The sequence below is a fragment of the Pomacea canaliculata genome, linkage group LG6 (genome assembly GCF_003073045.1).
Source record: "Pomacea canaliculata isolate SZHN2017 linkage group LG6, ASM307304v1, whole genome shotgun sequence".
Taxonomy (NCBI): domain Eukaryota; kingdom Metazoa; phylum Mollusca; class Gastropoda; order Architaenioglossa; family Ampullariidae; genus Pomacea; species Pomacea canaliculata.
In genome coordinates, this window is record NC_037595.1 from 2,655,078 (window position 1) to 2,674,792 (window position 19,715).

Sequence of the window (19,715 nt, forward strand, 5' to 3'; positions counted from 1 at the left end):
TGATGAATAAGGAAGGAGAATTAGAAATTAAATGCTTCACACACAAAAAAAATCACTTGAGGCCGTAACAGAGTAAAACTATTTTTATATGCTGAAACAAAACTGGATTTCTCTAAACCATACCCACATGACAGAAATGCAGAAAAGAAAATAGAAATGTAAATAAGCAAAAATTAAATACTATTTAAAAGAAAATAATTTTACATCCACAGTGAGGAAAACCTGCCAATCAAAACTGGATATGTTGACATACTTCTTTACGTGCTTTACGTGTGGTTACATTCTTGCATGACTGCTTCCTTGAGCTGATCTGCTAACTGCCGTCTTGGATAACTATATATATATACGAATGGAGACTATGATACCATTAAAGGTGTTTGTGTATGTGTGTGTGTGCTCGCCAGCACGCACGCTGTACAGCACAGACCCACCTATCAAGTGATAGATGTGAATATAATCCTTTATTAATTATATCTATTGTACGACCTCAAAACGCTGGCGTGTATACATGAAGTGTGATTGTAAAAAGAGTCCGAACATTGATTGTCTGGACATCTTACTGGTGTGACAGGTATGAGTGTCTGATGTTGATTGTTGATGTTGTGCTGTGACGGTTCTCACTGTAGAGATTCCTAGATCTAATTTATTGCTCTCTGGAATAAACTAAGTTAATGAAGCTAAAACACCGTCTCTCTCTCCCCCTCCACACACACGATGAAAGGTTCACATGCGCGAGTTAAAAACAGATAAAAGAGACTACAAAAATTCATCAAACCATCGCATGATGACAATTAGATGAAATCAACTGCCGTGATCGTCCAATCAACCGACTGATTAATCTCCCTTATCTTATATACAAATGGCGACGTAAAGTAGTTGTTTTTATCGGTTTTATCCTATTGAATTACTTTTCCTCGTTTACTTGTTACTAGCTACATGTGCAAAGTCAAAAGCACAGTTTTATTACAGATTGGCGCATTTTGTTAGTAACTTTGCTTGAGGAAAAAGAAGCTATTTTGTCAAACCAGCCTAATCTATGTGCGCATTTGCAGTGGACCTCTCTATTCATTGAGCAGGAGTGCAGAAAACGTTTGATTACTCACCTTGGGTAAAAATATTATGTAAAAAAAAATAGACGTAGCCTTAACTAACTTTCCCAAAACACTTTTCAAACTTAAATTTATAGCACATTGTCACAAAGATATATATACATCAGAAGATGCCGAACAAAACGAGGAGAGGAGTAAGTAATGCCATGTCTTATTTTTGTAGACCTCCATTGAAAGGATATTGGTCAGTTAATACTTTATTTATCCCAGAGGGCAATTAGAAACTACCACAACCAACAACACCGTAACACATTTATATCCAGACCACTAAACAGACCCTAATGCAGTCATGATTCAGGCTGGTGACCAGACGTTTCGGGAGTAAAACCGGGACATGTGCCGTCAACGACAAAGAGCGCCGATTAAAAGTGAAAAGCGGCGGCAGGGAAGAAACGCCAAATAACGGTAAACTAGGAAGCAAATTTGAATTTATTAATCAAACGGTAATATGAAAAAGCCCAAACCTTAGGCACGGACCGATTCAACTCAATCAGATTTTTAAATACAAGCGGGACATTGATCGACTTTTTTTAAAAATGAAAGCGGGACATTTGGCATCCTGCAGGACATTTCATGAGCAGGCGGGACACGGTCAAAGACCGTACTGTACGTCCCACCTATAACGGGATGTCTGGTCACCTTACAGTGATATGATCTACATAGCTCATTCCCTCACAGAAACATTCAGAAGTCACTACTGAAACGATGAAAAGGACAGCCTCAATCTGTTGGTGCTGCATGTAGATACACAGAATCAATGATGAAACTCTTCCAACAAGACATGCATGTCATGATGAAGAGTTGCAGACTCTTTCCAAAAGTTATGCTTACATGGGGAATTTTTTAAAGTAAAATATCTTGGATATTAGGCAGTTTTACATTTTCTTAAAAATATGTCAGTGCAATTTTACTTTGCCAATAATCTTTTTTTAATATGCAGTTATTAGTTTGACCTGTTAGTAATGTACAAATTGGTGTTATAGACTCTTCTTTTTCCCTTCAGTATGTTTAGAATAAATTTATGTGCAGTAAGTTTGCATTTTACAAATTTTATATGTTGAAAAGTAAACATTAATGACCCCAACAGTCTTCTTTATTGTAAAGTGTTCCAGTAGCGTTTCTGTACTAAGATGCAGGCAGAGATAAATTGGAAGAAAATATATTCAGCACTTCGTTGACAGTATTTCTTAGCTCTTTCATGACCTGTTCTTTGCATTGTGCACCTTTTCGTATCTCACCCATGTAAGTTAAACTTTTGGGCTTCTTCTATCCTATCTCAGGACTTCTTCAAAACTAATCACTCAGACATTGTCAACTCAGACATTGTCATTAGCAGTAGAAATGACAGCAGGAATGAACATCAGTCTTTGCTGAAAATGTCTTCTTTATGCATCTGCAATGAACAAAATCAAGAACTATCAGAGAGACCAGACCAAGACTTCAGCAACAATGAAAAGGATGATGGTAAAATCAAATGCCATGGTTTCATTTGGTACCCAGTTTTGCATACCTGTTGCAACACACAATGTTTAAGTTTATCGTTTATAAGCTCAGCTTGTAATTCTTAGAGTTGCAGTGTTCAATGTATTAATTTCTTTATGTAAACTTTTCTCAAAAATGCTATAATTTTCAGAAGCATCATCTTTTTTTGCAAGATAAAGACTTTGTTTTTTACCTTCTTACTATTATTTCTAATTTAGTTCCTTATTCCTATTTCTGATTTCTAATTTTGTTCCAGTTATTGTGGCTAAAAGTGGCACTGTTTTAGTCATGTGTATTTTAATTAGCATGAGTTAGCCAGGTCTTTGCATTTGGTCTTAGTGTTGTCTTTATGCAGCCTGTGCATGCATTTTGCCCATACATTTTTATCTTTCATGTCTGATTGCCATTGCTATCAACATTGTTTACCAGAAGTCCTATAGTTTGTTAAATAGCATTGCATGCAAATAAAACAGATGCATAAACTTGTACTTCAGTAAACTGAAGTTAGCATGCACTCATTTGCACACACACATTTGGTAAGTTATGCATGCACTCTAAAGTACACAAGAGTTGTTGCTTAAATGCATGTGTATTCGTATGCATACCTATACATACATATGTGACTATCTCTGTCTCTCGCACATACACTCTCACACACAAATATGCACACAAACATCTACACTCTACAGGTATATGTGCATGCTGGTGTTCATCCCTATCCCTTCCTCTCTCATTCTTTCTTTTTCTTTCTCACATTTTTAAAGGTAAGGTTTAATAAATTGTAAAAGTATTTGACAATTTTTTTACAGATGTTATAACCCTGGACAAGTTATTAACAGTGCTGTCTAAGATGGAAAACAAGAAACATATGAAGACTCCTGATTCCAGCCAGGCTCTTTCCACACTAAGGTTGGGAAGTTTCCTGAAACTTCAAGACACAATTACAAGCCATCAAATGCAAAAGGTTTGAACTTTTTTTTTGTGCTCCCCATCACTTGAGATTGTGTGTTTGTGAGAGAGAGAAAGAAAGAGAGAAAGATCGATTTCCTTATTCAGTAGGTCCATAGCCTCCATTGAAGGGGTGTGTAAGAAAATAATAATAAACTGCACAAATGACAAAACGTAAATCTGTGTAGCTTAAGTAACATTATAAAAGCCTTTCCATTCAGGACACTGCTTTTCCTCTGGCCTTTGACGTCATGATTCTTTTTCTGGTTTCAAATGAATAATAAAGAAAAGTACACAATTTTCTGTATGTAACTTCATTTTGAGACTAAAGCAATGAAAGGTGGAAGACACTTTGGTTTCTAAAATATTTATATCAATAAATTTCTTTATCTTTAGGAATGGGCAGAATAGCACAAAGTGGATTTTATCATCCCTAGCATTTCCACGTAATGGGCGTAAAATGTTTCCCATCAATTCCTGTATCTGTAGAAAATCAGAAATGCCATATCAAACTTTTGTCATCACAAATTTTAAATGCCTATCTAATTCTAATTGCAAATATATAGGAATACCATAGTTAGATTGACTAAACACTATATACATGCTAAAATGCTCCCTACTGCTCACGTGTTCATTGCAGTTTTGCCATCTACAATCAACAAACCCAGATCTACTAAGCACATCAGAACACTTGATACCCAGTTAACTTTGCCCTTTATGTCAAGGTTATCCCTCCTCTAGTAGGCTTCCATCTTGTCTGTCTTATTGTCTATGGCTTTCCAATATTCCTGATCCTTTCTTGGACAATTGGTTAGAGCTCTGGCATACAAACTGAGAGTGTGGTGAATTGATGCCCAATAACTGCAGCAAACTTTCCATCTGGTGGGAATGGGTATCTGACTCCATAAAGGGTTGGGGAAGGTAAGGCAGTTAGGGAGAGGAGATGCCCTCAGGTAAAATTGGCCTTGAGAAAAGTGAGGTCTCTAACACCTCACCCCCAAGTGACCATAAAAGGTTAATGGATGGCCTTTATCTTACCTTTAGTTTAGTTTATTCCTTGTTGCTCCCTTGAGGAGCATAGCAACAAACTGGCCATGATGAGCGCTAACACCACAAATGGAGAGTCTTGACTTGCTGTACACATCCGCCACAGTTGATCCAAAGAACCTACACCAAGTTGGGCAGTCCACTGACATGGTTCTTAAGACCAGATATATCATAAAAACACAATGGATGAGTTAATCATTTCATAATTAACCTTTCTCATGCCCATTAGTATTCAGACAGCAGTAGTTTACATATAACCTACATGGTTTTTCATTATCAGAATGTTTAAAAATATCATCAGTCTTAACATTTTAGTTTCTAAATGTTCTCTGCATGGAAGTAAATATGTACTGTAAATATACATCTTAAAAGCTAAAGAAAGTGAAACTTCTTTGTTGATAGAAATATTCCTCTTTCTGTTTGAAGAGTTCATTATTTATATAAAGTAATTTATAAATGTGTGTTGTCTCATTTATGGAAAGGGGCTGAAAGATACAGACAGCTACAGTGGTTGATGAAAAAACATGGCAGTATGTGTTGCTACGGATGAAGGATCAAACTTTTTTTAGAATAGGCAGGTCTTTTTATAAGGGAGGAAAGTAATGGTGTCATCATTATTTAAAATAAAATGAGAGAAAATTCATTAAAAAAAAATTTATTATCTTTTCTTTCAGCTTTCCAAGTTATTGGCATCAGAAAATGCTATGTTAAAAGAAGAATGCTTGAAAATACTAAACCAGCTACTCAGTCATCCTAAACTTGCAGAAATATTGGTTAAAGACTCAGGAATACAGGACCCAATTATGGTTCTTGCTCGTGATGAAGATACATGTGTAAGATTAAATCTTCCTGCTAATGAAAGCTTCTGCAGAATACAGACACTTGTACTTCATGTTTTGGACAAGGTAGACCTACAACTGCACTGCTGTTGTCGTCTTTGCCACACCATCTTCTTTCTCCTCATTATCATTGTGATAAAATTGTAGCATATCTAACAACATAGCATTTCACTCAAACGTCACAGAATCTTCTAAAGATAAATAAAAATAATAATAGTATGAAGTTTTCACTGGTATAGCACATTATCTTGGCCTGTGGACTGTATGAAATGAATTTTCATTGTGTTTGTGTTAACTTTTTTCTGTAGAACTTATAGCTATGTGAAGTCTTAAGGTTTGTGATAAGTGCATTCTGTTTTGTGAAAAAATAATGGCTTTTAAATACTGTTACTCCATCTTTAGTTTGGAGTTAATTAGAAATCTTTTGATTTTTAACATTATTAAATTGAAATTTGTCATTCACTCTCCTTCAAGATTCTAAGGACTCCCAGCTTCGACTTTATGGCCATCCATCGTAGACTACACACCCAAATATATCCAAAGCTGATAAGCTGCCTGCACATTGACAGTACACCTTGGGAAGTAAAGTATGCTGCATGCCGTATTTTACAAAGGCTGGCTCAACAGAAAGATTTTGCTGTTGAAATTATGTCTGAGTGCCAATTTTTTCTGCAGCAGCTGAAGTTTGCAAGTTCTCAACTGAAGGTACAGTTCACAGAAAAAGTCTGCACCCAGTATGTGAAAGTATAGAAACAATTGATGTGTAATTTGGATGGAAGGCATTATTAATGGCGTGGGCAGAAATGAGAGGATTGGGTGGGCAAGAAACATGGACCATATACTGAGAAATGTCCAAGTATATCAAAGTATACTTTCCCCAATTGACCCACCTGGTGGGAGTTTGTACCTGACTCCATAGAGGGTTAGCAAAGGTAAGACAGCAAGGGAAAGGAATATGAAGCTGGCCCTGAGAAAAGTGAGGTCTCTAGCACCTCATTCTAAGGACCTGAAAAGGTTGGGAGACAACCTTTGCCTTTTTTTAATACCAAGTTGTGCAGAGTGAGGAGATCTAAGATCCTGACATGTCTTACAATGAGTGATTAAAAACTATTTACCATTGCACCATCAAACTGCCTCATCTTTAGTGAGAATTTTAAACTCAGTCCAGGTAAGTTGAAATATTGATCATAATAAGGTAGATAATGTTTGGTGGTGAATTAGAAGGTTGGCAATGTTTTCATTTATGGGGTCTTTTGTTGGGGTTTTATTTTACCCCAAGAACAAATCATTATACAAGGGATGGAATAGCAGCATTTAAAAGCTAAATCAATTTGCATAGTTATTTAAAATCTGGCAGTAGCAGGAGTATTAAGCATGAAAAAAAGCAAATGCAAATTTTTTCTAGTTGTCCTATCATTAATAAAGTATATTCACTGATAAAGATGCTAAATTTCCTCTAGGGGGCTTATGCAGATGTTCTCAAGGTGCTGTTTTCACATCCGAGGCTGATAGAGGTAGAATGTTTTGGCACAGAAATCCTGTTAGCCATCAAGGGACTTCTGAAGGACAGAAATTGGTAAGTCAAGACACCAGATACAGACAAAGCATTACTTGTAATCAAAGGGCAAGGCTTCTAATCCAGTGAACCTTCACCAAAGCCACACATTAATGAAAAATGGAGAATATGATTTTGTGCTACACTTCAATACAGGTTAAATGTAATCCTGATGTCCTGCATTGTGTTGATAAAATCCTTAAAACTGTGTGCTGGTTCTTTAAGCGTACATTCTAATGGCACATGCTATAAAACCTTTAGCTTTCTGGTGCTGTTTTGAATAATTTAGATGTCAAATCATAAATACTTGTACAATTTTTTTGGTGTGTGCATGTTTATGAGTGAGATATTGTGAGATCATAAATTCAAGACTTTTAAGGTATTTTTCATGTTTGTGAAGAAGCCAGACAAGGTTATAGGTTACTGTCGTCAGGCTCTTTCTAGCGTCTAGACTACAATAGGGTCAAATACCTAACCCCAAAAGATTGTCTTTCTAAGTAGGTCCCTTTTGGATAACACAATGGCAAATCAAACTAAGTATGTCTAGCAGTTTTCTGGATCTGTGATCAGGCAGAACAATTAGCGTAAAAGATAAAAATAAGGCTGATAAATTAAATCAAATTGGCATTAAGCTAGTGATGTGCCAAAACACCCTTAACATCTTAAATCCCCTGCTTTGGCTGGTAAAAGTGCATAATAATCACAAAAAATATTAATAATGAGTGGTATCACAATCATATGTTTGGAGAAATTGTCTCTTTTATAATAGGCAGCTTTCTTACCTCTGTGATGTTATGACATAGCCCTAATTTTATCTTTCTTCCTGCTTTTTTAAGATAGCTGGATTCTTCTAAAATCTAACTTTGGAGTTGAAAATAGTGGAAAATTTCTGACTTTTTTCAGTGACTCACAGAGGAAGGCGCTGTCTTTGGTGGCCTCTGCCATGTCAGACTGTCAAGGTATTGAGATTGTTGCAAAGGATGCTCACCTTGTGGCCTATATTTTTGCCTGTCTTCTGATGTCTAGGTGCAGGTATGTTGGCCCAATCCCTTTTAATCCTCAAGCTTGTGCTTTTAAAAACACCAGAAAATCTGGTGAAAGTAAGGGTTGCAAATGAACCTTTTGTGGGATCAACTGCTTCATTTGGTGTCATTCTGATGACTTCTGATGACTGATGACTTTTTGTTTTTGTTTTTGTTTTTTGGATTGGGTTTTTTTGTTACTGCTGCTCATGTAGCACTCTAGAAGTGTACTAAGTTATGTGTTTTGTAGAGGGTAGGGGTCGAACAGCTCCCAGGACTACCCCTTTCTCAAGCCGGCTGTGTACGTAATAGCTGGCCTTAAACTGCCCACCTGTGGCTGCTGGTTACTGGACCTGTTCTTATACCAGAAGTTACACGCATTTGACTGAGCTACTTGGGGAGACCAGGACCAGACAGGGCTGGGTTGGGGTGTCCACTGGCACCATGGGGACTGGGAAAGGTCACGATGAGACCATGGAAAAAGAGGGTGGACTGTTCTGGAACGTTTGACAGAGGTAGAATAAATAGCATAGCTTTAGGGTCGAAGGGAGCTTTTTGGGTTTGGAAGTGAGAGTGGAGAGATGACAGGCCAGCCTCCGAGTGAAACTGAATAAAATCTACAGTTGTGCGGCAATTTTGACCTTTGTTGTGTTCTTGTACGACTAACCCATCCCTACGTAGCCATCAGGGACTGACGTGTTGGTTACACATGGTAGTGGGGAGGCGTGCTTGTGTGTGAAGTGAGCGAGTATAAGTGATAGTTCATCTTTTATTGGTTGAGAGAGTGCGTAGAATTGGGCTGATAGGTGTGTTTGTCAAAGGAAGAGGAGGAAGGAGGAGATTAAATTATGTACATTTTGTCTCTAAAATCTTTTTTCCATTTTTATTGTCCCATATTTTTAATTACACATTGCATTTTGTGGCTATGTCAGGGAAATTTAATTCCGAAGGTCTCTCTGGGACAAGCTTCAGTGTCATTTGCAAACCAGACATGAAGGTGCCAAATAGATACAGCAGCAGCTGGGACTGGCTTTGTTTCATTGATGCCATATTTGTAGCGGAACTACAAGAAACATTTACAAATGTTATGTATTCCTTTCCAGGAAAGTGAGAGCCATTGCTTGCCAAGCAGCATCCATCATGACCTCCCTGCATCAGCCAAATGTGGTGTGCAACGTGATGGAGGGCATACGCTTCTGTGTGGACCCTGACAGAAAAATGGAGGAGAGTTTCAGAAGAGTTACCAGTTCTGGAGTGGCCGAACTAAGAGCACACTTGCACTTATGGAGGTGTTTTGATGTAGTTTTGGATTTCTTGTTGAATGTGATATGCAGAGAAGGTGAGTTATTATGTATGTGTGTGTGTGCTATATATATATAATTTCACCTCTCTGGACAGCCTTCCTTTAAAAGACAGAGTTAAATTCAATAAATGCATTTTCATGTACAAAATATTGACAGGTAAACTATCGTCAAAACTCTACTATAGTATATTTTCCTCCAATAACACTAGAACCTCTCCAAAACTGAATATTCCCATTCCTAGATTACACCTTTTTAAATCAAGTTTGAAATACTCAGAGAGCATGCTAGGGAACAGCCTCCCTCTTCATCTTAAGCAGTTGAACTCCCTGAACTACTTTCAACGCCATCTACCTAAATACATTCAAGAAAATTATATGAGGCCTCTTGAGATACCTCCCAACTGCAGGAAACCTTGTAAATAAGTTTTTCTTAACCACCTCTTTTTGTACATATTCACCTTCCACTCTCCTTTGATACCTTACCTCATGTTTAGTACTAACTATTCTCTTAGTACTTAATTACTTCATTTACTTAGTTTATTTTTTTCCCTGTAAAGGGTGAGGGCTAAATGGAAAAAAGAATTGTCATTGTAATTGTCATTGTCATTGTCATATTTTGTAGGCTAGTGGTTAAAACATTCACTGGTCACCACTGCAGTAAGAACTGAAAGATCTTGGATTCGGATCTCATCTCAGGATACTCATTGTATGTGACACTTATTCTCAGGGCTGTCCAGCAGTTAGTGGGTGTCAGGGGTCTCTGGATACTCCTATTTCTTCTCCCCTTTCTCCATCTTCCCTCTTCCCTCATCTGGTCCATGACATATAGATGTGTACATTGAATTGGAGAATTATAAATTATAAATAATTATAAATTTTGGCAGGTATAAATAAATTTGTAAATTGTTCAAGGTCTAAGCTGTAGATTTTTGACTAGAGCTGTGTATAAATAAACTTAGCTATTTAGAGTAATGTCCCCGCGCCTGACTGGAGCTTTGTTGTATTTTTGTCTTATCTGATGTCTTCCTTGTGTTGGACTTGTGATTGTGTATGTTTTTGATGGGCCTGCCATCATGTGTGTGGAATGTGGTGCCTCTTTGGTGTCTGTGGCTACATAGTTTCAACATGCAGACTTGATGCATTTCATTTAGCTTCCTGTCTACTTGACCTTTGTTGATCAGTGAACTTTTGCATGTGCTGGGGCTCATTCGGCTTTCCAGTGGGACTGGGGCCATCTGTTGGATGTGCTGCTTGGAACTGTATTTGCTATGAAGGGTATTCCGGGTTGTATGACATGTTTGGTATTTGGCCTGCAGATTGTGTTCATGTTGTGTGTAGATGCTGACCTTTGGCGCAGAGTACAGTCATTTTGTTCTGACATCAACTTTTTTCATGTCATACCATCTGTCATCTGTAAAGTGCCTTGAGCTTATCCAAAGGGGAGGATAAGGAACTATACAAGTGAACTGTTATTATTATTATTTGTAATATGTGCTGGATAAAAATAAGACACTTGGAAAATTGTAAATTAGACTGGGTGCAAATACCTTGGGGATATATGTATGCTGGTATAAATAAGGTTGGAGATTTATAGATTGTGCTGGATATAAATAAGAAAGTTAGAGATCAGTAATTTATGCTGGGTGTAAATACACTTGAAGATTTGTAAATTATTTGGTTGCAGATAGGAAGCTTGAAGATATGTAAATTTTTCTTAGTGTAAATAAGCATGGAGATTTGTAAATTGTGCCGAGTGTATAAATAAGCTTGTAGAGTTGGGTGAAAGTGAAAAGATATGTAAATATCACTCAGTATGAGTAGGGAAAGTCTGAACATCAGGAACGATACACTATCTGGTACAGGTGAACTGGACATGCCCAATGGCCAGATGATTTGTAGCCTGCCTTTGAATGAAGTGATTGATGAAAGTCAGCTTTTATGTCTGGCTCATGGAATACAGCTAGTGGTCAACATCTGCGTCTGGCCAGTCCAGCGTAGAGGTAGAAGGTCTAATGGAATAAAGACAACAAGAGCAGATATCTTCCACCTGTGCCATGATCGCAGCATTAGGTGTGTGTGGTATATGGGCTTTGCATGCTATTAGTTGGATATGCGTGTACATTCAGGTATGTGACTGTTTGTAGGTTGGTGTAAAACTAAGATAGCTGGCAGATTGTGTGCATGAGTATGTTTATGCATCCTTCATAGATGCTTGATTTATTGAGACACGCTAAATGTTTTATTCACATTAAGACATTATTTTGTATTCTTTACATTATTATTTAGCATAATAAAATATTTCATATTGTTATTTAAAGTTTTTTTTCTTATCATTTTGTTTTATTATTTTGAATGAGAAAATAAGATTAAGAAATTGTTTTCAGGATTTTTTATCTTATTTTAGGAAGAGGTATAGCATGCTGAACCGTCAGTTGTCTTTGGAGCAGTGGGATAGGTTTGGTTCCACCATTATGACACTGTTGGGATTCTTTTGCCAGCGTGATTTGTCCAGAGTGTATGAAATTTCTGATACTCACTTACCTGACAGTCACTCTGCCAGCAATCATGTTTGCTTTTCAGAAGAACTGCCATGCAGACATGATAGCATGTCCTTCTGCTTTGACCCTGATGTTCTTGTCATGTCTGACAACAATATTTGTAATACTGCTGACTGGTCTGTGAGGAGCTCCCCAAGAACCCCTTGTGGTAGTGCAGTCACTGCCAAGGATTCATATTCCTTTATATTCAATTCTTCCACCCTCCTGAACATTACCCCATCCAGTATCCCTAAAGAGAATGCTGTGTACTGTGAGAAAAGCTCAGATATAGAGAGGTGTCATCGCATCTCTGACACCCTTGCAAGTGCTGCTGCAACAGGAGTTACAATCTTGAAATCACCTGTGCCCTTATCATCAGAAGTAAAATTCACTTGGCCAGAACTGGAGTTACTGAAGTCCATCCTTCACTTTATCTTCTGCATCAGCCTCACATCATGCAAAGAAATAGCCAGTCCCTTTGCCAAGGAAATCACACAGTCCCCACTGGATTATGCAAAGTCTCAGAAACAAAAGTTGGATCAGAGCAAGAGATGGGCTTCTCAAAAACCAGGTCTTGTGGGAAGTCATCAGCATATTGCCACTCACAGTAGTAGTGGTGATATTGATCAAATGCTTCCCAGAGACACTGAGAGCAAAGAGTCACTTGCAGAAAGATGGAGAGTCCAGAAAGTTCTTTTCAATAAAGAGCTTTTTGCCAGTTTAGGACAACTTATGCAGACTGCAGATATGCAGATAAAGGTAATGCAAATCTTGTTCTCTTTCATGTGTTAGTGATGGAGGAAGTATGTTTTCAAAAAGTGAGCGTGCGTGTGTGCATACACTCATGAATGTGTGCAGGTGTGGAGTGTGCAAGACACATATTTGCATGTGAGTATGCAAGTGTGTGTGTGTGGATGCTTGTATAGTAAGATTTTAAAAATTACATATGCCTCTATTTTTTACAGGATGTACACAGATCATATGTCTGCAAGTGTGTGCACACACATGTGTATACATGCTTGTGTCATTGTGTCATCGTCATCATTTTTCACCCCTTGACTGGCTTGGTGGTACCAGTTGTTAGACTTCTGTTGAGTATAATGAGCTGGTTCAGTCCTTCATGTTTGCTATCCAGTTTTCCCCTCTGTTCACTTTGGCATCAATCACCCTTCATGTTCCACAAAGGACAGTTTTAGACAGAGTTATGCCAGGTGACATGGCCAGAGCAGACCTTCTTGTGCTGTTTCGCTGTTGCCAGAAGAGGTTTCATCAGAATGGTGACCGTGTTTCATTCAAAATCATTGGTTTTGCATTCGAGGTAGTTGATTCAGAGCAGTTTTTTTAGACATGCATGTGCATAAGGGGATGTGCATCAGTAAGTTGTCCCTTGACCGGCAGCTCGTGTTAGGGGGAGCACATAGACGTAGCAGCTGACAGGGCCCACCACTCTGACTATTGTCGGCAATAGTCAGCAGGTCATTGCCTTCTCAGAAACAGCTAAAACCTTGGCTTGAAGGTCAGCGCAAAGAAAACGAAAAGTATGAGGGTGAACGTATCAAGACAGTATGAAACTAAATGGAGAAGAGATTGAGGAAGTTGACAGTTTCACCTATCTTGGGTTCAAAATGTCAAACATCGGGGATGCGGAGGTGGAGATTCCAGCCCGATAGGCGAAAGCCAGCTAGGCCTTCGCCTCACTCAGGAGCACATGGAAGGCAAAAGACATCAGTCAGATAATCAAGCTGAGAATCTTCCAATCAAATGTGATCAGCACCCTCCTTTACGGATCAGAATCATGGAAATGATCAAAACCATCATCAGTAACAAGCTTGACATCTTCCAAAACAGATGCCTCAGGCGCATACTTAACGTCTTTTTGCCAGATACCATCATCAGCGAAGAACTCCACCAAAGAACTGAAACTGAGTCCATCACCACGCAGGACCCAATTCTTATTCCAGTCACCCTAGAACCTCTTTGGTGTTTTCCATGAGGGTGTCTACATCACATCCACCATGTTCAGCTTGGCAAATTTCCCTCCAACTGCAGCCTTGAAGACCTGCAACGTTTGGGTCTTGAATCTTCTCCATAAAGCTAATTTGGGAAGTGTTTGAGAGTTGCTTTGCTTTCAGCTTCAGCTTCATTAGAACAAGGTCATGGTCGCTATGTCAGTGCATTGGTACGTCCTTGTCTTGGCTTTTTTGATGCTGGATTTGAAGTGTCTTGGCAGCAGGATATAGTCTCTTACACTTCATTGCCTCCATGGGGGGAAATTGGAGTGTATATTTGGATAATGGTGACATTGTGGGGCTTAGCTGACACATGTATGGAGATCAGCCTGCTGGATATGGATGTACAGCTGATGATTGCTCCGGCCACCTTTCTGTGCACAAGGAAGCCCTGCCATACTCATATCTGGTGTCCTCTCCACTGTACCACAGTTTGTGGCCATCATCTGGTGTTGTTTTCCCAAATCCTGTCCATCTGATGTGTACTTTATGGGAAGACTGATGTACAGTAGGATGAGGATAATAGGGGATATGCAGAACCTGTAAAGTAGGATGACTACAATAGCTATGTATATCCTTTACAGTATGATTAGGCCAATAGGGGATGTGTATAGGGTATACTTGGTGTACAGAAGGATGAGAACTATAGGGGATGTGTATGGCCTGTACTTGGTGTACAATAGGATAAGGACAATAGGGGATGTGTGTAGCCTGTACTCGGTGAAAGCCTGATGCTGTTGCTGTGCCAGATTCTGCCCAGCCTGGACATTCATGCTGTTGTGCAGTCTTTGTTCATCTAGGCCTCAGCCAATCTACCATGATACTTTTTCTGCATTTTCTAGCCATGGTCCTATTTGGTGGCCTGCATCTCCTTTCCAAATGAGAGCGCAGACATATGCACATGCCAAGAAATGAATGCCTGATAGGATTGGTGGGCATTTTTAATAAAATCCCTTCAAAACATTTGATAAGACAATATTATGCTTCTGTAGATTCAGCTTTGGTATCCTCTATATACCTTGAGATGTACAATTTTAAGTAAGGCTTATGTTACTAGTATTACTGGTAGCCTGCTTTCATGGGCTTAATAACATTTTCAGCGTTCATCTCACACTTAGCCTCGGAGTTGACTGCGGTGCACAGCCCTGACTTCTTACCTTATCTGTGTAGATTTTGTGCAGCCTGGTACTACGAGCAGCTGTGCAGCCTCTTGTAGAGCATGAGGAGACAGATTCTGAAGATGTTGCTCCTACTTTGCCCCCAGTGGTGCCCAAGTAATTAATCAGAACCTTTTGCTTATGCTGACAGTTTTCTTTTGTGTTTGCAAGAAATATGTAATTCTTTTTCTTCACAGCACTTTATACTTGGATTGTAAATTGTGGGAGGATCAGAGTGATAGCATATGTTAATCTTTGATGCCCTTTGGACATTTTTTTCTTTTTCTTTGTGTTGACCCAGATGACATGACTGTATGGAGTTATCCTGACTAGCTACCTCAATTTTTCAGCTGTCAACTCCCAATTGGTCAGGCCTGATCAATGAACAGGGAAAACACAAAATAAACCAACTTCCACCACACACCACACACAAACACACAAACCCTAACCCTGCCCTTTCCAGCTAGCTCACCTTTTCAAGTTTTTCACCTGTCGTCACACATCTACCTTTTTCTGTGGTCTCTTGGATAAGCTGTGTGCAGCATGTAAAGTGTGGTGAAGTCTCCTGCTGTCTATAACATGTTTGCAGTACCAACAGCCCGTTGTGCTCTGGATTACCTTGTGAAGCTGAGGACAGATGGGTGCAGGTGGTCAGAGATAAACCACGACAGGAAAATAAATGCCTCAGCCTGTCAAACGCTGTTTATCTTTAGAGCAGAATACAGTAAGGCTAGACAGCCATTGAGGCTTGGTCCCTCTACACTAACAGTGGTTCCATGACACCACTACATTCTTCTTAAAGAAGGACCTGGGCGGGGTGGTGATGTAATGTGTTTATTTGTGCTCCCCAGAGTATATTCCTTATGTATGCCTGGTGCGACTCTGCTCAAAATGCCCTAAGTGATACTGCTGGGTCACATCCCCTTATTGGACTCCGTGGTGGGTGGGGAGCATAAGGAACAAATTTTATTCATTCCATTATAGAAAAAAAAATAAAGAACCTGCTAAAACACATAAGAGAAGAGGAATCGTCGGATAGTGAAGATGAGGTGAGAGACTGAGTGAGGAAAATGCCTAGCCCCATTTTCTTGTGGTGGAGGGTGCAGAGCCGGACCAGCAGCTTTCGTCTCTCTTCCCTTTTGCAATAGCAAAAGGGTTTAAAAATACACTCTTCATAACTTTCTGTTTGCCCAAAATACCTGATTTCATTGAGGCTGGGTGTCCCAACTCTTACTGTCCTAAAGCTCTTACTAAGCTGTCTGTGCATACCTTTAGAATGCATGATGAATGCTTGGCTCACCTAGCATCTCGAGTTTGAAGGTCTCCTCTCCAATCTGCAGTGTGACTTCAGAAAATGCCGCAGCACCCTGGACCATTTGGTCTGTTTGAAACTTTTGTCGGGGATGCGTTTGTCAGCAAAGAACATGTTTTAGGTGGGTTTTTTTTATTTGGAGAAGGTGTACGACACTACATGGAAGCAAGGTATTCTGCTGGACCTTCACTTCCTTGGCTTCCAGGGTTGTATGCCACTCTTCAAGAATTCTCTTTTGCACCACCTCTTTCATGTTCGAGTAGGGTCTATCCTGTCTGATCCTCAGGAACAGGAAATGGGCATCCCTCAGGGCAGAATTCTTTCTCCAACTCTATTCAACATCAAAATAGATTCAATCTTGAAATCTGTCTGTCCAGGTTTGGAGGCCTTGTTATATGTAGATGACTTTGCTCTGCATTCGAGGTCGATCCCTACCATGCCTCGAACACAGCCTACAACTGTGCGTAAATGGTGTACAAAGGTGGGAAACAGAAAATGGTTTCACATTTTCTCCTACAAAGTCTACGCATCCACTTTTGTAAACTGCGAGGTATGTTTCCAAACCCATCTATTTCTGTCAATGGCATGGTACTCAAAGTGGTCCAGGAAGTGAAATTCCTTGGGGTCATCTTTGACCATAAGCCTTCTTTTCTGTCTCACATCAAATCTCTACGCCTTTCTTGTCAGAAAGCCTTCGACATCCTTAGAGTAGTTGGCCATGTCAGCTGGGAGTCGGACCGCATGGTCCTCCTTCGTCTGTATTGTGCCCTGGTCTGCCTCAAGCTAGACTATGGATCCATCATCTATGGCTCTGCTCGAGAATCTTATCTCAAATTTCTCAATCCTATTCACCATCAAGGGCTCCACATCTGTTTGGGTGCCTTCTGCACCACTTCCGTACAATGTTTTGTATGCAGAAGCCTCCACTTTCTCTCCGTCATCTGAAACTCATGCAATCCTATGTCATTTAAAAGCTCATCCTGGAAACCCTGCGCACCATGCTGTTTTCATACCTCAGCATGCTGCCCTGTATGCCATTCATACCAAGGAGCAAAAGCCATTGTCACTCTGTGTTGCACCTCACCTACGAGCTGCCGGAGTAGATATTCAACAGGTAGAGCCTCTTCCACTACTTCCAGCTTCTCCTTGGATCCTCCCTGTTCCAGAGATTCATCTTGATCTGACAGCTTTTAAAAAAGGGACATTGGTAACCCCATCTTTTTCCAACGTTTTCATGAACTCCTTTCTGACTATCCTTCTGTTCTATCTGTACAGATGGCTCCAAAGTCACGAATGGTGGCCCTGTTGCTGCAGCAGCAGTTCTGTCCTGCCAACTGCAACAGGCTGCTTCAGTCCAACTGGTGGATGGCTGTTCTAGTTCTTTCCATATCCCCACTGTGGGTTTCTTCTCAGCCAGGCAAAAAACTGATGGAGAGCTCACTGGCTGGCAAGGGCGGAAGGGTGGGGGTGAGTTGGTTGTGTTCTGCATGTTCATTGGTCAGGCCTGACCAATCAGGAGTGGATAGCTGGAATTGAGGTAGCTAGTCAGGGCATGGACTGCTGTCTGCCAAGACCAATGCTTAGCCTCTTGCGAAGTTATACGCCGTTAGTCTCGGCGAACCTAAACAAAGAATGTGACTAAACCGGAAGCTTTGTAGTCTCATGCCTTGTTTTAGCAGTTAACTGGAAAAAATCGTCTGCCAGCAGTCCATACAAGTAATACAAGTTCATGGTTAGGGTTACTCTGTATAGTCATATCCTCTGGTAAAAACTCAAAGAAAGGAATTTTACCATCAAAAGTGGTATTTTTATGCAAAAAAGTTTCCATTTCCTTTTTTTAATCACATAAACATATGTCTATTCAGATGGCTTGGTTAAATTATTTCACAGTATATAAAGCATTTTTCTGTAAAATGTCCATGCATGTTGAAATGGTGTAAAGAGGAATCTCGAGAGCTGTCATAAATTATCAAATGGGGTATTCATTATGCCATTGTCACTAGGGTAAATACCACCTCACGGCAAGATTCAAAACCAAGTAAATCAGCCAAGGCTATATCCAAAAGGGTGTCTTCTGCCTGCAAGCCTGGTTTGTTACTTATTGGCTTACATTATTTTCTCTGTGTGTAAATATTTTCCTCTGTGTGTGTGTGTGTGAATGAGTAAGAAAGGAAGAAAGAGTATGCACATGCTTGTGGGTTTAGGAAGTGCTCCTTTGTTTGCTATCCCATCATAGTCTGAAGGGTTGTGAAGATTGGAATCTCATGATACAGGAAATCTTGATAACCTGTACTTGCTCTAAATCCTTGCAGATTTACAGAAGCTGCTTCATACCAGTAGCAGACAATCTGCAACAATGTTGCAAGAGTGCCTGGTCACCTCTTACCAAGCACGAAACACAGAATGTCTGAAGCTAACGGTCAGATGTTGTGGGGTTCACATACTAGACCATCTGTTCAGCCCATCCAGCAATGTCAGATTCTGCTCTTTGGTTCTTTTGCATGACATTGTAAAATTCAGCACAGTAAGAAACTGATTATTGCTTTCATTAATATTGAATATAAGTCATTTGTTATAGCTAACTGAATACATAAAAAGACAACATTCTGGTGCAGTTTGTTCTGGCAGCATATTTTATCAAAACATTGGCATATTGGTGACCACCTTTCTGCCCTTTTGAATCATTTGGCTCTTACCCTTTGCAGTGGCGTAGGAACAAGTCAAAAAAGACACTGAGGAGACAAGAATGTGAATGTTGTTCAATGTCAGCATGGATTTTGTCCCTCCCCAAAGCCGAGCATCATCCTATGCCACTGCTTTGTCACTGTCATTGCCCTCCTAATGTGCACTCAGGCAGCATAAAGCAGATCGAGCTGTTCCACTTGCTTATCATAGGCAAATCATGTTGTTGCAGACATATTTATATTGGGCAGAGTTGGGAGAGGAAAACTGTTACAATAACCTGCAAGGAAGAAACATTTCTTGGTACCTCCTGAACATTGTATATGTAAATCCTATTTAAATGTGACCAAGACTAAAAGTTACGTTGGCTCAATGCGTCATACATGTGAACAAATACTAAAAAAATTACTATTCACATCAGATAGTAGCGTGAATGGGAAAAACTGTATTTTTTAAAAAATTCGACTAACTTCTGTTGCTGGTTACTTGGGCCAGGGTAACTCTGTGCACCTGCACAGGGCCACCAAATCCCAGGGGCTGCCACACTAATATATATTGAACATAAAACAGAAAAAGAAAGTTATTATAGCTGATCATGTGGCTGAAAAACATTGTAGCTCTTGTTTATTACTTCTCTATATTTACTAATGCTGCTAGAGTCAGAGCAGGAAGCTATATGTAGTATTCTAATGTTCTCCCATAATGAGAATATC

The 19,715-nt window shown here is 39.6% G+C and overlaps 1 protein-coding gene across 1 annotated transcript in view; it reads left to right on the top strand.

The window, feature by feature from the left end:
* Positions 1–94: 94 nt before the first annotated feature.
* The window catches only part of LOC112565795, a 22,891-nt gene continuing 3,270 nt past the window's right edge, over positions 95–19,715 (top strand). Inside the window, exons 1-13 of the mRNA XM_025241568.1 lie at positions 95–1,243; positions 2,390–2,573; positions 3,401–3,555; positions 5,261–5,491; positions 5,900–6,130; positions 6,886–7,001; positions 7,884–8,012; positions 9,106–9,341; positions 11,168–11,375; positions 11,710–12,601; positions 15,022–15,125; positions 18,324–18,409; positions 18,633–18,844. Coding sequence (XP_025097353.1) covers positions 1,220–1,243; positions 2,390–2,573; positions 3,401–3,555; positions 5,261–5,491; positions 5,900–6,130; positions 6,886–7,001; positions 7,884–8,012; positions 9,106–9,341; positions 11,168–11,375; positions 11,710–12,601; positions 15,022–15,125; positions 18,324–18,409; positions 18,633–18,844 — 2,808 coding nt within the window. The 5' untranslated portion in view covers positions 95–1,219. The remainder of the gene's footprint in view (positions 1,244–2,389; positions 2,574–3,400; positions 3,556–5,260; positions 5,492–5,899; positions 6,131–6,885; positions 7,002–7,883; positions 8,013–9,105; positions 9,342–11,167; positions 11,376–11,709; positions 12,602–15,021; positions 15,126–18,323; positions 18,410–18,632; positions 18,845–19,715) is intronic.